At 48.2% G+C, this 18,384-nt stretch overlaps 1 protein-coding gene across 2 annotated transcripts; it reads right to left on the reverse strand.

Moving 5' to 3' along the window:
* Positions 1–12,698: 12,698 nt before the first annotated feature.
* Positions 12,699–16,583, reverse strand: LOC123059834 (glutamate decarboxylase). 2 transcript variants are annotated; one of them, XM_044482350.1, is made up of 7 exons: positions 16,322–16,583; positions 15,708–15,912; positions 14,489–14,689; positions 14,168–14,382; positions 13,747–14,000; positions 13,611–13,663; positions 12,699–13,451 (listed from the first exon to the last, which is right to left on the reverse strand). In XM_044482350.1, the coding sequence occupies exons 1-7, from the start codon at positions 16,414–16,416 to the stop codon at positions 13,002–13,004; spliced, it is 1,473 nt and encodes a 490-aa protein (XP_044338285.1). In that variant the 5' UTR covers positions 16,417–16,583; the 3' UTR covers positions 12,699–13,001. The 2 variants fall into 2 exon arrangements, with proteins under 2 accessions (XP_044338285.1, XP_044338286.1); XM_044482351.1 differs by lacking the exon at positions 16,322–16,583 and adding an exon at positions 15,994–16,282.
* Positions 16,584–18,384: the final 1,801 nt, after the last annotated feature.

The raw sequence follows: 18,384 nt of genomic DNA on the forward strand, positions 1-18,384 counted from the left end.
CGGAGGCAGCGTTCTAGCGCACCACCGAGGAGTCCTAGCGCCAGAAAGAAGCTTGCTGGCTTGGACAAGGAGGCGCTCCGGCTATGTGCGGACGGTCACAGCGTGTACCCGCCACCGCCACCATCACCACCTGAACCACCCGCACCCGATGGCATCCTCAAGACGTACCACTGGACCAGCGTCGTGCGGAAATGGGTCAGCACGCCGCCTGTTTGGATGCACACGGCGGCAACCGCCGACGTTCTTCGACCTGACCTGCTCCGACTCCGAGGATGACGCCTAGGTTGCGGACTATGGCGACGGGGTGGTTGTGTCTTTCATTTTTACTTTATTGATGTTTTATGTTTAATTATGTTCGAAGTGTACTTTGGCCGATGTTTTTAATATTTTTAATTATGTTTTATTAATATGCATGTTTTAAATTAAACGTTTGCATGCCTATTTAGTTTTTTTTAAGACCGCGCGGACTAATGCATCGGCCATATCGGGTGCACCGACGCCCAGGTTGCGGACTGCGGCGACGGGGTGGTTGTGTCTTTCTTTTTAGTTTATTAATGTTTTATGTTTAATTATGTTCAAAGTGTACTTTGGCCGATGTTTTTAATATGTTTAATTATGTTTTATTAATATGCATGTTTTAAATTAAATGTTTGCATGCCTATTTAGTTTTTTTTAAGACCGTGCGGACTAATGGATCGGCCACATCGGGCGCACCGACGCCCCTATTGCAAAACCTGGACATGCTCGTCCGCTCGGCCGACCCAAATGGACAAAAAACACGGACTAATGGATCGGCCACATCGGGCGCACCGACGCCCCTATTGCAAAACCTGGACATGCTCGTCCGCTCGGCCGACCCAAATGGACAAAAAACAGACAAAAAAGACACCCATTTGCTTCTGCTGGTTGGAGTTGCCCTTAGTACCAGGAATACAAGGTCCAAATGCCAAAGGCATGCATCGACATTCTCTATACCCTTCGTGCGTCATGGGTTTTGATAGAAGAGCACACTTTGTACTTGGGTTTTAAACTTTAATTGCTTCGAGAAAGGAGATGGGAATATTATATAATCCTTCCCAATTACCAGAAATTTGTACTTTTTCATATTTCTGCAGCATTGTCTGACTAAAAGTTCAAACATTTTTATGCTCAACTACAAATCATCCTTCAGTGCTTAACGAATCACATTAACAATTATAGAGGTTCATAACTGATATTGGTCAGTATTCATTGAACTCAGTAAGCTCAATGCTGAAGCAACTGAATAACACAGATTGTAGACGAGGTAACTCAACACCCCGCAAGCTACTAGTTAAAATACCATCTCTGAATTGATATAGCTTAATGCGTACCAAATAGTGAATCTTACTGATATGCTAATCCATTTCTTACGAGCTGGCACCATGCTCCTAATAACAGCACGAGTAAATAACATAGACTGTCTGATGGCGTATGCCAAAACAGAGGGGAAAAGAATGACAAGAAGCATTTCGGAGAACATCATACTACGCATAAAGAAAGCATCATCAAAAGGCCAATTGTTCGCTGATACAAAACAAAGGAAAATTTATGTGTACAACTGACATGATTCGCCGCACTATAATTTATGAATATCAAAGGAATGAAAATCCTTTTTATGAGTTGCAACAAATAAGAACTGAATTCAATCAATATCAGACTGACTTTCAACTTGCAGCTGTACACAGCAGCAGGTTTTATTGCAGTGATGTCCTGCTCGAGACATGAACACAACGTGGGATCTGAGTAAGACCATGGCAAGCAAGCCTTTCTTGTGTTTACTTACAGTATAGGTTTTGTTTGTTTGTTCAACTAATGTTTGGATCATGCATTACATGAAGCACTAATTGTTAAAATGTTTGGTGCGAAAAGTGAAATAGTGATAGAGCATTCCAAACAGTGTAGTAGAAAGCCGGTATGAGGATGGAAGCACAAAAATGTATTCATAGATTTTGAGGTTACCTCTTTTTACCGTCAGCTACAACAGAGGGTAGAAACAGCGAACACCCCAAATATTGACTGTTAAGAAGACCACTAGATACCAAGGTAAGTCAATTCTTCAGTTCATGGAAGAGGGATATGAGACAAATAAATTGCTAAGAAGTTAGTAGTAAGAAGACCACTACATAAATAAATAAAGCAAAGTCAATTCCTGAGCCAAATAAAATAGACACACGATGCAGATTAGTTGGCAAATAATTTCAGAAGCAGAGCAAAAGGACTTGTCGATTTTAGCATCAACACACACAGTAGTCACTTCAGCCCGAAAAAGGTACCAAGAAAAGCATAGATTTCATGCAACCACATAACAGTCAGAGCCTCTGATCATAACTTGTATACATCAATGCAAAAAAAAAAGTGGCCAGCAGGCTCATACTCGATCCAATTCATAGATATTGCAGCAGATGAGGATACGAAAACTAGCCAGAAAGAGAAAGGAACTCACAACAGCCGTCAGATCAAAGGCGAAACACTCACGGCATAACCTTCTAGAGCCGGAAAAAAGGTATGCTGAAAAAGACTGCCCGAGCCAACATTTACAGAGGGGAAAGAAGTGATCCAACATTTTGTAATCCAAAAACAAGTACTTCCTCCGTTCCAAAATAGATGACCCAACTGTAGAAAATATAGAACCTACAATATTCGTTGTATTGATCTAACCCTTGTGTAGGGTATATATAGAAGTACAAGAGGGATAGAGACTTGGAGTACAAGACAAGTTATGTGGTTTAAACTAATTCTATCTCTATCTCCTTATCTCTAACTTTTTTTTTGAACCGGGCCTCAACCCCTTTCCATTAAAAGCATAACAGAAATACATAGTTCAGAAATCCACAGACCCAAGTACCAACTACGTCGCAAGGAAACTAGAAAGGGGAGGCGAGTTCAAAGCACCACTGGGAAACCCACCATGAGCACTCGTCATCGAGCAGCTCATTGCGGGGCGAAAACCCAGCGACACCTGTGATCACGCAACCTAAAGGATCTAAACACCAAGGAGACCCCAAAAGGAGCCCGAAATAGTCTAACTTCACCAAGCTTACAGGCTCACAAAAGAGCAATCAGAAGCACTCGCGCAGGAGTGAAAGGCAGCCTATCCTTGACAGACAAGAATTCGGAGCTCCGAAGAGATGTAGAGGGGATCAGTTTGAAGCTGAGTTGGTTGGAGCCGCGTAGATTCTCATCATCATCGAAGCACTGGACTTGAGCATCTTTGCTCCGCGCTCCATTGTCTCCCGATCATCGCCAGCCATCAAACCTGCCCGGTACATCAAAAAGCCACAAGCAGCATACACCACATTAAAAGGGCTTTTGAGGTCTTTATGTTCAAAAGTAGCTTGGTTACGATTGTTCCAAATCGCCCAACAGACTGCCACCAAACCAGAGGTGTAAAGTTTGGTTCCATCAGGAAGGAAAATATAACACCAGGAATACTACTGCCAAATGTTATTTGGACACAAAGATGTGCCCAGCACACATCCAACCGTCCTCCATACCACCCGAGCCATAGGGCACGTAAAAAAAGATGTTGTGAGGTCTCCACATTCTCACAAAAAGAGCATTTAGGATGCCTGCCCAGTTGCGCTTTCTCATGACTTCTCTAGTCAGAACCGCGTCTTGGAATACTTGCCAAAGAAAATTTTGGATTTTAAGGGGGATTTTAGCTTTCCAGATCCATCTATAGTCACATCCATCCAGATGCCTTTCCAAGTGTGTATAGACCGATTTGGTCGAAAAATTACCTTTTTTACCAAACACCCAACTAATCTGATCAGACTCGTCAGATAACCGCCAAGAGGTAACCACCTCCACCAGATCCTTCCACTGATCCGTGAGGGGAGGGTGTAAATTTCTTCTGAACATGTCACTACCCCTGAAGTTTTTAAATTCAGCAGCAGTAATCTCCTGATAGTTGCATATGTGAAATAAGGTTGGGAATTTATCTCTCAAGGGGGCAGCACCTCTAATAGGATCCTTCCAAATTCTGGCTATATTACAAGAGTTCAAGGTCACTTTCGTCCCTTCCAAATACACTTCCTTTACTTTCATAATAGCTTTCCAAATGGGGGAATCCCCAAACTTACTTTTCACCGAGGGGATCGTGTCATTTTTGAAATATTTAGCACGAATCACTTCCTGCCAAAGCCCTTGCTGGGTTTCCAATTTCCACCACCATTTGGCGAGTAGGCTGATATTTTGTCTATGCATATCTTTAACTCCCAGACCCCCTTTGTTTTTGGATCTACAGATTCTAGACCACTTTACCAAGTGGTATCTTTTCCGACCATCAGTCTCCTGCCAAAAGAACTTTTTTCTGTGTTTATCTAACTTGTCAATCACTTTCTTAGACAGCATGAACATAGACATGTAATAGAATATGATGCTCGTAAGAGAAGAGTTGAGTAAAGTCAGTCTCCCCCCAGAAGATGCTGCATTCCCAATCCAAGATTCACAACATTTGAGGAACTTATCATCCACAAAATCCCAGTCTAGTGCACGAAGAGTGGAGTAACTCACAGGAACCCCTAGATATTTCATAGGAAAATGCCCAATTTGGCAGTTAAAGAGCTCTGAGTAAAAGGTAAGTATGTCATCATCACCCCCTATGCATAAGACTTCAATTGTTTGTCATGCTCAAAGCAGATGACAGTATCAGTTTTAAGGAAATTTATCTTAAGCCCTGACATGAGTTCAAATATATAAAGCAAGAGTTTCAAGTTGACTGCAACTTCCTTGTCATGCTCAAAGCAGATGACAGTATCATCTGCATACTGGAGGATAGCAACACCCCCATTGATCAAGTCTGGAGCGAGACCTGTCAACATTTTTCTTTCTGTGCATTAAGGATCATTTTCAATAGGGCTTCAACAGCCATATTGAACAAGAAAGGCGAGTGCGGATCCCCTTGTCGCACTCCCTTGCAGCTTTGGAAGTAGGGGCCATTTTCGTTGTTCAACTTGATGTTAATGGTCCCATTCTTAAGGATACTATGAATCCAGCCACACCACACAGGGCCGAAACCTTTATTTTTATGGCATTCAAGGAGGAAATCCCAATTGATTTTATCATAGGCTTTTTTGAAATCGAGTTTCAGCACCACACCAACTTTTTTCTTACGCTGCGTATGATGCAGAATCTCATGAAGGGTCAAAATACCGTCCATAATGTATAATAGTTAGTACAAAGTTGAGTCATCTATTTTGGAACGGAGGGAGTAGCAGGCTGCATTGCTAAGTAGGTAATACAAGGGAAGAACAGGTGTACACTCATATAAAAGGCAGCTGATGGCGCATTAGGTTGATACCATGTTCTAATTAAGACAGCAAACTGTAGTTCCACTTCCACCACAGGTGATCTAACCTAGAGTCAAACTGTTTCTTGCTTACACGGAACAAGTCAAGGCACAGAAAAATTCACAAGACAAACGACCAAAGGGTAAACAGAAACAATTATTTATCAGAAGCTCACTATCCCCAAAGTTGAAATGAGATTTATTGGTGGCTTAGGCTGGTCGTAATGGTAGTATCATAGCTAGTATCATGCATGCCAACTAGACTATTTTGCTGAGGTGGCATAGAATTAAATGAAGAAAGAGAGTATTGAGTATCATACCTTGATATTGTATCATATTAAATGATATGCTACTATGTGTCATGCATAGCAATAAATAAGGTTAGTTATGATACTAGTATATGATACTATACATTACGGAGGTAGTATCATAGCTTAGTATCATGTGCATGATACTAAGGTATGATACTACCCATTACAAGCAGCCTTAGAACAATTGTTGCAAGGTCAGTTGAGAATCTGGGACATTTATGGTGTAGCTGGAGAGAAGTTGGATGATTGTGAAAGGACGGCAGTGATAAGAACTGTTGTCGGAAAACTATTGTGCTGCTTCACGAAACTTGTTAAACATTGTATAGTTGTGGCGTGTGTGTTGTAATATTGTTAGGATAGGTTAGGTATTGAGATAAGATCCTAGTAGTTAGTTTAAAGCGATCTATCTCTACCTAACCTAAACCCTAACTTATCATGTACTCCTATCGTCGCCACACCCTGGCTATATTAACATGCAGCATGCCCCTGCAGATGCATGCGCTTCAGCACCTCTTTCTACATGGTATACAGAGCCTAATTCTTCCATACGTCTAGATCATGTCTTCCTCCTCTTCCTCCCACGCCATGGCCATGCCCTCCCTCGCCTCCCTCGGCCACACCATCACCGAAAAGCTTACCCGCGAAAATTTTCTGGTGTGGAAGGCTCAAGTGCTCCCGCATGTCAAGGCCGCGGCGATGAGGGGCTATCTTGACGGCTCGATCAAGGAGCCCGCCGCTGTCATCGTCACCGAGAAGGACAACGCTGGGAAGAAGGAGATCACCGAGGCGCCCAACCCAGAACACGCGATCTGGGTCACTCAAGATCAGCAGGTGCTTACCTTCTTGCTCGCCTCTCTATCCCGCGAGGTTTTGATGCAGGTGTCCAACCACACCACCGCCGCGGGAGTCTGGCAAGCCCTGGTGGAAAGCTTTTCTTCCCAGTCCCGGGCGCGCCAGATACAACTCCGTTCTGCGATCGGGAACGCACGTAAGGGCGACCTCTCCGCTGCCGCCTACTTCACCAAGATGAAGGGGCTCGCCGACGAGCTCGCCGCTGCAGGAAAACCGCTTGATGAAGACGACATCGTTTCGCACATCATGGAGGGTCTCATGCATGAGCCCGACTACAGCGGCTTCGTCACCGCCATCTCCACGCGCGCCATCACCGATCAACCGATCGGCCTCAGCGAGCTCTTCTCACTACTGCTCGCCGCTGAGTCTCGGATCGCCGCCCAGCACCTCGCCTACACCGCCCACCACTCCGTCAACCTCGCCGCCAAGGGTGGTCGAGGTGGCTACGGCGGCAGACGCGGCGGACAGGGTGGTGGACGCGGCGGCTACAACGGGGGCAACTACAACGACAACTCGGGCGGCGGTGCGCCGCGCCAGCAAGGTGGTGACCGTTGTGAGCGCGGTGACCGCGAGCGCTGCCAAATCTGCAAGGAGGACGGCCACGCTGCGTGGCGCTGCAAGAAACGCTACGACAAAGGCTACAACAACAACGTACGCAACCCCGCAGGTGGCGGTGGTGGCGGCAGACGCGGCGGCGGTGGGCGCGGTGGCGGCGGCAGCAGCGGCAATTCTCGCTCCGCCAACTCTGCCCACTCCTATGGTGTAGATACTAATTGGTATCTTGACACCGGTGCCACTGATCACATCACCGGGGAGTTGGAAAAACTAGCTGTTCGAGATCGCTACACCGGCACCGACCAAATCCACACAGCAAGTGGGCAAGGTATGGACATAGAACACATTGGTCATTCGGTATTATCCACTCCCTCCGGTTCCCTACAGTTAAACAACATACTTCATGCTCCTAGTGCCGACCAGAGCCTACTTTCAGCTTATAATCTTATGCGAGATAATGATGTTTTCATTGAACTTCACCCTGATTTCTTTCTTGTCAAGGATCAGGCTACCCGGAGAATTATCCTTCAAAACAATAGTAGGTGGGGGTTGTTCCCCGTGACCAGACGGCAGAGTGCTCCCCAACGCCAAGTCCTTGCTGCCATCAAACCATCTACGTCTCGATGGCATAAACGCCTAGGGCACCCAGCTCTTCCGGTAGTTCAAAAGATTCTTCGTGACTTCAATCTTCCCGTTTCAAATAAACAAGATCACCTCCTAGTGTGTGATGCATGTCAACTGGCCAAGAGCCATCAGTTACCTTATTCTCGTTCAACTAGTGAGTCCACAGCTCCTTTAGAGCTTATTTTTTCAGATGTTTGGGGTCCTGGACCCATCTCCGTAGGAAGACAGAAATACTATGTCAGTTTTATTGATGATTTCAGCAAGTTTAGCTGGATATATTTGCTCAAAAATAAATCTGATGTCTTCGAAAAATTCCGTCTTTTCCAAGCTCATGTTGAACGTCTGTTTGATCGTAAGATCATTGCCATGCAAACCGATTGGGGTGGGGAGTACCAACGGTTGAACTCTTTTTTTGAACGCATTGGCATCACACACCATGTTTCTTGCCCACATGCTCATCAACAGAACGGCTCCGCGGAGCGGAAACATAGACACATCATAGAAGTCGGCCTTTCTTTGCTTGCTCATGCATTTATGCCACTCAAGTTTTTGGATGAAGCGTTCCTCACTGCGGTCTACCTTATAAATCGCATCCCAAGTAGAGTTATCAAGAACCAAACTCCTCTAGAATGACTATTTGGCACCAAGCCCAACTACTCCTTCCTTCGTATCTTTGGGTGTGCCGTTTGGCCAAACTTGCGCCCTTTCAACAAGCATAAGCTTGAGTTTAGGTCCAAACAATGTGCCTTCCTAGGGTACAATACTCTCCATAAGGGCTACAAGTGTCTTGATATCTCCTCCGGTCGTGTTTATGTTTCACGTGACTGTGTCTTTGATGAGCAAGTCTTTCCCTTTGCAAGTCTCCACTCCAACGCCGGCGCCCAACTCCGCAAAGAATTGCTTCTTCTACCCTCTCATCTCCTGCCATCTCCTAACTTTGCTCACGGGGGAGCTGGTTTTGTTGCTGACAATGTGTCTGTGTCTAATGCTAATGCCCATGCTGAAAGTGTGCAGGAAACAGGCCAGCCAAACGGTGAAGATTTTGGTGAAAATTCCTATGATTTTATGCAGGAAATGACAATTTGCATGCAGCCACAGAGGATCTCTCGGTGGCCTCGGGATCAGCCGCGCCAGGCGAATCGGTCGCGGGATCGGAGCCTGCAGCAGCCGCAGGCGAATCCACTGCGGGATCAGCGCCTGTCGTGCCAGGTGAATCCACGCCGGATTCCGCGTCCACTGGCGGGCGCCCTGATTCGCTGCCTCCGCGTGGGCCTGCGTTGGATGGCGTGCGGTCCCCGGGCGGACCGACCAGGCGTGGCCCCCGTGCCTCCCACGAGGCGGGGCGTGTGGCTCCCGGCGCTGCCCACGAGGCGGGCCCCGGCGCGGCGGGGTTCCCTTCCACTCCCGTGGCCAACTCCGAACTGCCAAGTGGCAGCGTGCCCTTGGCTGCCGCACCAGATCCTCCTGGTTCGCTGCAAACAGAGGATTCGGGATCTTCTGCTGCTGTGTCTGCGTCTGACTCTGCTGTTTCCTCTACACAAAATCACCTCCAACTACAGCAAGCTCGACCAGCTCCACCTCCTCCTGCCCGATCACATACTCGGTCCCAGAGTGGTATTGCGAAACCCAAGGTATATAACGATGGTTGTGTTCGTTGGGGCTCTTTCTGTGCCACAGGTGAACCGAAGAACCTTCATGATGCTCTTGATGACCCCAAGTGGAAGCAAGCCATGGAATAAGAATTTTCAGCTCTTGTAGCAAACAAGACATGGCACTTGGTGGCTCCGGTCAAAGGGAGAAACGTGATTGACTGCAAATGGGTGTACAAGGTAAAACGCAAATCTGATGGCACGATAGACAGGTATAAGGCACGTCTTGTAGCCAAAGGATTTAAGCAAAGGTATGGCATTGATTATGAGGATACCTTTAGCCCTGTGGTAAAAGCTGCTACTATTCGCTTGATCCTTTCTGTTGCAATATCTAGCAATTGGTGCATACGACAACTAGATGTAAAAAACGCGTTTTTGCATGGTGTTCTGGAAGAAGAAGTATATATGAAGCAGCCTCCTGGGTATGAAAGTTCAGCTTTACCACGACATGTTTGCAAGCTTGATAAATCAATCTATGGTCTGAAACAAGCACCTAGAGCGTGGTATTATCGTTTGTACTCCAAGTTACAGTCCCTTGGTTTTGCTGCATCCAAAGGAGATACCTCATTGTTTTTTTATCATCGGCATGGAGTCACTATTTTTATGCTTATTTATGTTGATGATATTATCGTCACCAGCTCCTCCTCTCGAGCAGTTGAAGCTCTCCTTCAGGATCTCCGCATGGATTTTGCGCTCAAGGATTTGGGCGACCTTCATTTTTTCCTTGGCATTGAGGTAAAACGTGTGGGCAGTGGCATCCTTTTATCTCAAGAAAAATATGTGCATGACATCCTTGAGCGAGTGGGCATGAAAGGCTGTAAACCTTCTCCAACTCCACTGTCTACATCAGAAAAGTTGTCTCTCCATGATGGACAGGGCTTGGGGCTGAAGACTCAACCAGGTACAGAAGTGTTGTAGGAGCATTGCAGTATTTGACTTTAACCAGACCAGACATCTGTTTTTCAGTAAGCAAGGTTTGTCAGTTCTTGCATGCACCTACCAGTACTCATTGGACAGCAGTTAAGCGAATACTTCGTTACCTCCAAGCAACTAAGAGTCATGGTCTCAAACTTGCTAAGTCAGATTCCACACTCGTCAGTGCTTTCTCAGATGCAGACTGGGCAGGTTGTCCTGATGATCGGCGATCCACTGGAGGCTTTGCGGTTTTCTTTGGAGGTAACCTGATTTCTTGGAGTGCACACAAACAAGCTACTGTGTCACGGTCAAGTACAGAAGCTGAGTATAAGGCCCTAGCAAATGCCACTGCTGAAATCATTTGGGTGCAGAATTTACTGACAGAGTTGGGTATTCGTCATTCACCTGCAGCTTCTCTTTGGTGTGACAAGCTTGGAGCTACCTATCTCTCTGCCAATCCTATTTTTCATGCAAGGACAAAGCATATTGAGATCGATTATCACTTTGTTCGTGAGAGAGTTGCAAACAAGCTTTTAAACATTCGGTTTGTGCCTACTGGTGATCAAGTGGCAGATGGCTTTACCAAGCCATTATCATTGCGGCAGCTGGAGGCCTTTCGACACAATCTCAACTTGGATAGTTGTGATTGAGGGGAAGTGTTAAACATTGTATAGTTGTGGCGTGTGTGTTGTAATCTTGTTAGGATAGGTTAGGTATTGAGATAAGATCCTAGTATAGTTAGTTTAAAGCGATCTATCTCTACCTAACCTAAACCCTAACTTATCATGTACTCCTATCGCCGCCACACCCTGGCTATATTAACGTGCAGCGCGCCCCTGCAGATGCATGCGCTTCAGCACCTCTTTCTACAGAACCTAGTTTCTCTAGTACTTGCAGATGCGAGTGGACGGACCCAGCTGTTCAGTGCAGTTTCAGTCTTCTCTAGAAGAATACTACCACAACTCCCCACCAAAAAACAAAACCTAAAAAAAATACTACTACAACTCCTGGAAGGAGACAGATATAATCATGTCCAATTCTCGCTATAGTGGCGAGCTTTAGTCTCCATAAGACCTACCTAACCAGATGCAATAGATGCATGGAGAAAACAGAATTATAACATGACACCTCATTGGCAAGTTGACTATTATGATGCAATATGGAAGCATTCGATTTAACTAGCAGTGCTCCAAGGTATCCTAGAAGTCAGGTGCAGCTTGCAAGTCAGCCAAGATGAAAATCTGCCAATTCTCATTGTCAGCTACAACAAAAGGGTGCAAACAGGAAACACACTAAAAAAAATGAGTATTAAGAAGACCACTAGATCAAGAGGTAAGATCAGTTCTTCGGTTCAAGAAAGAGGTACAATGCATATATAGATTGCAAAAAATTGAGTACTGAGAAGACCACTATATATAAATGGAATAAAATACTTAAAACGCAGAGTACAATGGCCTGGTAATTTTAGCATCAACACAAGCAGCAGTCACTTCATCCCGAAAGGAAAGGGTATCGAAACAAGCATAGGTTCAATGCAACCACATAACACTCACTTCTGATCATAACATTTTATACATCAACAGTTCAACACAAAAAGAAGAAGTCAGCATGCTCATAGACACTGCAGCTCACGAGGATACGAAAAGCAGGACGTTAAGAAGCACCACCTCACTCAACAACCATCAGATGGAAGGGATGAAAGGGGAACCATTCACAGCATAACCTTCTAGTGCCTTGAAGAAATCATGAGGAACAAGAGTTTGCTTCAGCCGTTGATCCCAGGAATGGCAGCTCCGTAATGTAGAAACCAGTTTGCCATCAGTGTCAATGTAAAACATCGAACGACCAAAACAGACCAGCAAGAGCGCGTTACCACCATCACCCGAAAGGCGAAACAACGTCCAGAAAGTACCAACCACCAGCAGGACCTTCAGGCCTCCCCCTGATTCTCGCGATCGGCAATCGAACCCGGTACTTCAAGTCCCAAGCCTCACTTTCGTAGTTGTGTAGCACCCATATGTCAACAACTTGGCCGGTGGTCATGCTGTTACAGGTATAGATGCCAAGCATGCCATCCATCTCAAAGATGTATGACTTGGTGGGAACAAGTGGAGCACGCATTTGCCGAAACGACTCGGCTATTTTCTTTTTGAGGGATCGATAATGGCTAGGAATGTAGGACGTCGGCATGTGGGAGTCGGACCTCATGATCGATAGTGACTAGGTAGATGTTGTCAATACCTCTAGCTGTTCCTCAATTAATTATCATGTTCGGAATTTTTTCGAAGGTGAAGAAAGAAGAGAAGAAGCTAAAACAACAGTCTGCGGCGAAATGGTCCCGACCGCCTTCAGGATTCTTCAAGGTCGACACATTACATGCTGAAGCTCTTCAAAAGAGATCCAACACTGGAGGTTGGGGCTTTGTCATTAGAGGTGAATATGTGGCGCAGGCAACCTGGAGAGAGTCACGGACGCATTACATGCTGAAGCTTTGGCAACGTTGTCCAGCAGCACTATATAATGCAATACATTCAAAGGATACAACAAACACGTAACATTCCGACACAGAGCTAAGCAAACAACAGATACATAGCGACCTCGATGGAGAGGTGTCCTTCCTGTACAGAACCACAGACGAAATGTACGTGCAAAATAAGGAGGCAGGTCCTGACAGTTCACATTTGCACCCCTCCACAATAATAATTACACAAGATACAACATAGACATACGTGATGAAAGAAAGAAGGCGCCAGGCGTCTCACCAAGCAAGCACCACCCCGGCCTTCAGCAGACGCCGGCCTTCTTGTTCCCGGCCAGGCCCTTGAAGGCCTCGGTGACGGCGTCCACGGTGCTCTTGGAGGCGCCCTCGGCGGCGGCGGCGGTGGACAGCTTGATGGCGTGGACGGCGTGCGCGTCCAGCTCGCCCACGATCTTGTTGATGTCCGCGAGGAGCCGCTGCGCGAGGCTCCGGTTGAAGTCCTCCCGGATGACGATGCGGAGGACGGCCACGTGCTCCGCGTCCGCCGGCATCGTGTAGGCCGGCACGATCCACCCGAACCGCCTCAGGTTCTCCGAGATGTCAAACACGCTGAAGTTGGTGCTGTCCTTGAGCCTGATGGCCACCAGCGGCACGCCGTCCGCCTTGGACAGCACGTCGAACCGCCCCGTCGCGTCGATGCCCTCCTTCAGCACCGCCGCGTTCAGCTTGCAGTTCTCCATGATGTGCTTGTACCCCTGTGTGAAGTGGGTGAAGAAAGATGTCAAACACTGAAACAACACTTGTGCCAAATGTATTGTATCATTTCATATATCTTGTACATAGGAATTTTTCTTGTTGGATCAAAATTCTCTACAGTTTGCATATGAAGGAAAATGGAGGCTGACGACGCATACCTCGAAGCCGAGGCGGATCAGCTGATAGTATTGCGCAATGATCTGGCTAGCGCCTGCACATAATTCACACAGCACACACCTAAGTTGTTGTAACATCACAGAGAAATCATGCTGTACTAGAGAACGATATACTGACCCTTGGAGAAGTTCAGTGTGAACGTGGGCTGATCTGTTCCTAGATAGTTTATGTGGAAGATGAGTTCGTCGGGCAGATCGGCTTTGCTCCGCCAGATGACCCATCCAACACCAGGGTACACAAGGCCATACTTGTGCCCACTAACGTTGATGCTCTTCACCAACGGCAGCCTGAAGTCCCATTCAAGCTCAGGCTGGAGAAAAGGAGCGATGAATCCTCCACTGGCAGCATCAACATGGATCGGCACATCCCACCTGCATTATGTGTATGATGGTATGAAGACATATGTCAAACCATGTTATCCATCACTATGATGACTAAACATATGTCAAACTGTGCTGCATACTTTCTGCACAATTTCAATGATATTTGTCCATCACTATGATGACTAAATATAATTGACAGCATAGAAAATACATACCCTGTTTCCTTGTTCTTCGCCACAAGAAGGTCATTCAACAGTTTCACATCTTCGTACTCTCCAGTGAGAGTAGATCCCAAGATGGCTGCAACACATATAGTGTTCTCATCCACCATTTCAACAGCCTTCTTGGGATCCATGACATAGTACCCTTCAGTTAACTTGACCTCCTTCAGTTCCACCTCGAAATATCTAGCAAATTTCTCCCAGCAAACCTACGAGCACATGAGAGGTTACAAGAGGCACCTTTCCTGGCACATAAATACAGTGGTAAAGTTTAAAAGATTTTACTTCACGGAACAACAACAACAGGAAAAATACCTGAACATTTGCACCAGTAACAATGTTAGGTTTGTCGCATGGCTTCCCCTGCTCCTTCATTTTGTTTGCCCACTTCCTCTTGAACGCCAGGCCCGCAAGCATTATCGCTTCCGAGGACCCCACTGTTGAGACTCCGATAGCAGTCTCATCCTCACCGATCGGTGCATTGAACAAGTGAGCTATCATGTTTACACAACGGTTCTGCGAAATTACAAACAAGTGATAAGCAAATGCGTATAGTGCTTAAAATCAACAGCTTGTCCATGCATTCCGAGATATAGGAATATTGGTTGTTAAATCGAACAACAACAGTATATGATAATAAGCGTATTACAGGAAATAAGTGGATTAGTAACAGGTTTTGCATAGTCGTCTTGCAATTACCTGGCATGGTGCCCACCAGAAATCGCATTACAGTGTTGTTTGCATTGCGTGTTCTTAGAAACAGCATAAAAAATACAGTCACTATAACCAAATTCCCTACCAGGTGATGCCTAAAATAAGGAAGATTTCTTAAAGTGTACTAGTTCCAGATTCAGCCAGACCGAACCCAGACCAAAACCATCCATCCGTGTCACAACCAGTTCAAGGTTCAACCATATGGATAACAAAACAGCCATCACTTTCCCGTTACTGAAGCAAACTATGTTCTCAAGAAGGTTGATAGGCCGGTGGGTCACAACTCACAAACAGTTACTAGTAAATGAACCACACCAAACTAGTATGGGATGTTCCACTACTATGCACCTGTGGCTGGCTAGCATCAGGTGGTTATCTGCAGCTCTCAAGAAGCCTGATGGATACGTTCTCCTATTCAGATTGCGGATTAGCGAATTCATTCATCTCGTCGGGTCAAAATTCACTGGTGGCTGAGGAACATCAGCACCGTTATCTAAAGCCTGATGGACATGTTTTCCTGTTCAGGATATGGATTACCATGCACAGCCATTGGTTTTCTCCTCTGCCGCGCTCCACCACCGCCGGCGGAGGCAGAATAGAAGGGAGCAGCAGAGCAGAACAGAGTAGAAACAGAGCGCTACCAACCAAAACCTCCTGGCTGCTGGGATCTCCGGACCCTTCCATTTTTAGGAGATTTGCTACTAGTACTTGTGAACATATATTAGTATAAGTGTTGGGGATTGTCCCCTTGCCCCGAAATGGTAAGGAAAAACAAATTAAAAAAGGAGAGTGGGATCTGGGGTGTGCATCCCGGCCGGACCTGGAGCTCGGTGGTGACGGGGTACTCGTCCATGTCGACGTAGTTCTTGTTAACGGAGTCCATCATGAGCTTGCCGCACTCGGGCTCCATCCAGGTGGTGACGAAGGACGCCAGGTTCAGCCGCGGGTTCCCGTCCAGCATCAGCTCGTCGCTGATGATCTGGTACGCCGCCTCCTTCGGGATCGATCCCTCCGGCATCCGGTACCTGCACCCAGCAACGTCCGTCAGATCTCCGGCCAACATCCGGTACCTCCGGCCGCTCTCTCTCTCTCTCTCTCGTCCTCACCGCGGGAGCTCCTCGCGCACGTAGCGCGAGGAGAAGGTGGAGTAGACGGCCTCCCCCGCGCTGGAGCTCGCGTGCGAGATCACCATGGCCGCCGGCGCTCACCGCTGCTGCTCTCCGCTGGTGGATAGTGTGTAGCGCAGTGCAGGCGACGGGGGGTGGATGGAATAAAGGATGAGATCGGGCAGTGGTGGTGTCACACCGACGGTGTGTGCGCTGGTGCCTTGTAGTGGAGTGGTGGTGGACTGGTGGTGGGGTAGTGGGTGGCCGGTTACCGCTAGCCGTACTGGCGTGGTGTGTGTGGAGGAGAGAAGGAGGGGAGGGGACTGACCGGGGGAGCTGGTCGCGGACGTAGCGGGAGGCGAAGGTGGTGGGGTGCAGCGGCTCGGCCGTGTCCGACCCCGTCGCTGCCACAGTTACGACCATCGTCCTCCTCCTCGCTGTCGCGGGCACCACCGGGAAAGTGACGGCGAGTCGGCCGGGAATCGGTTCGCTTCTCCACGAATGAATGGAGGCGGAGGCGGGCGTGGGTGTGCTCTCTCTCTCTCTCTCTCTCTCTCTATCGGTCTCGGTCGGCGGACCGGCGCGGCGATGGGACTAATGGGAGGGACGGCCCTTTCCTTTTGTTTAGTGCAGCGGGGCACACGTACGCGCTCGCCGTGGCACGCGTCGCGCCGCGAGCTGGCGAGCTGGCCACAACATAGTCGGCCGCCCATTTATTATTTTTGCATTAAGACGGGAGGGTGAAATGCGACGCGCCCGGCGGGAAGGTTGACGCGTGCCGGTGCCAACAACATGTCCCCATTGGACAGATGTCCGGCGCTGTATTTGGATCGACGCGAGGCTGGCCCGACCCATTTCATCGACGCGCCAAAAAATGTATTGCAAGCATTTTGAAAATAAATACATGCATTTAATTAAACATAAAAGCCGGTCACGAAGGCCGGCGAAAGTCCACATTACATTAATTAAAATACTAAAAACTAGACGACGTGCTGCCCTAGGTGTCTGCGTCAGGACCGGTGAGGTTGATCAACGTTGGTGCAGGGCCGGCCCAGGGGAACGTCGTGTTCCAGATGGCGGTGATGTCGGGCTTTGTCGCCGCTGCCTGCGCCGCCGCTGCCTGCGCCTGACGCGCCTCCTCTTCGGCCTCGCGCTCGAGCATCTGCAGGCGCTGGCCCTCCCGGCGGTCCTCGGCAAACCGAACGCGGCGCCAGTGGTCGAGGTAGACCGCCTCCTGCTTCTCCGTCGCCCCGAGCCAGATCGGCGGAGCGCTGACCCACTCGCGGACTACTCCGGTCCAGGAGTAGCGCTCGATGTTGGCCGGCTCCTCCGGCTCGGCTTTGGGCGGGGACGGCGGGGCCACCGGCGGCACGACGCAGTCGCCCGCCGCGGATAGGGCCATGGCCTTCGCCATGGCCGCCTCGTCCGCCTCCCTCCACCGCTCCTCCTCCTCGCTCTCCTTGATGGCCGCCTGGTAGGCGGCCTCGGCCTCCTGATCCTCATCGCGGACTGATGGGTTTCATAGTAATTTTTAAAAAATTCCTACGCACACTCAAGATCATGGTGATGCATAGCAACGAGAGGGGAGAGTGTGATCTACGTACCCTTGTAGATCGACAATGGAAGCGTTAGCACAACGTAGTTGATATAGTCGTACGTCTTCATGGTCCGACCGATCAAGCACCGAAACTACGACACCTCCGAGTTCTAGCACACGTTCAGCTCGATGACGATCCCCGGACTCCGATCCAGCAAAGTGTCGGGGAAGAGTTCCGTCAGCACGACGGCGTGGTGACGATCTTGATGTACTACCGTCGCAGGGCTTCGCCTAAGCACCGCTATAATATTATCGAGGACTATGGTGGAAGGGGGCACCGCACACGGCTAAGAATATGATCACGTGGATCAACTTGTGTCTCTAGGGGTGCCCCCTGCCTCCGTATATAAAGGATCAAAGGAGGGTGCGGCCGGCCAGGGAGGGCGCGCCAGGAGGAGTCCTACTCCCTCCGGGAGTAGGATTCCCCCCCTTTCCTAGTTGGAATAGGATTCGGGAGGGGGGAAAGAGGAGAGAGAGAAGGAAGGGGGGCGCCGGCCCCCTCTCCTTGTCCTATTCGGACTAGGGGGGAGGGGCGCGCGGCCCAGCCCTGGCCACCTCTCCTCTCTTCCACTAAAGCCCACTAAGGCCCATATACCTCCGGGGGGTTCCGGTAACCTCCCGGTACTCCGGTAAAATCCCGATTTCACCCGGAACACTTCCGATATCCAAATATAGGCTTCCAATATATCAATATTTATGTCTCGACCATTTCGAGACTCCTCGTCATGTCCGTGATCACATCCAGGACTCCGAACAAACTTCGGTAATCAAAACTCATAAACTCGTAATATAAC

This window comes from Triticum aestivum, chromosome 3A (genome assembly GCF_018294505.1).
Source record: "Triticum aestivum cultivar Chinese Spring chromosome 3A, IWGSC CS RefSeq v2.1, whole genome shotgun sequence".
Taxonomy (NCBI): Eukaryota; Viridiplantae; Streptophyta; class Magnoliopsida; order Poales; family Poaceae; genus Triticum; species Triticum aestivum.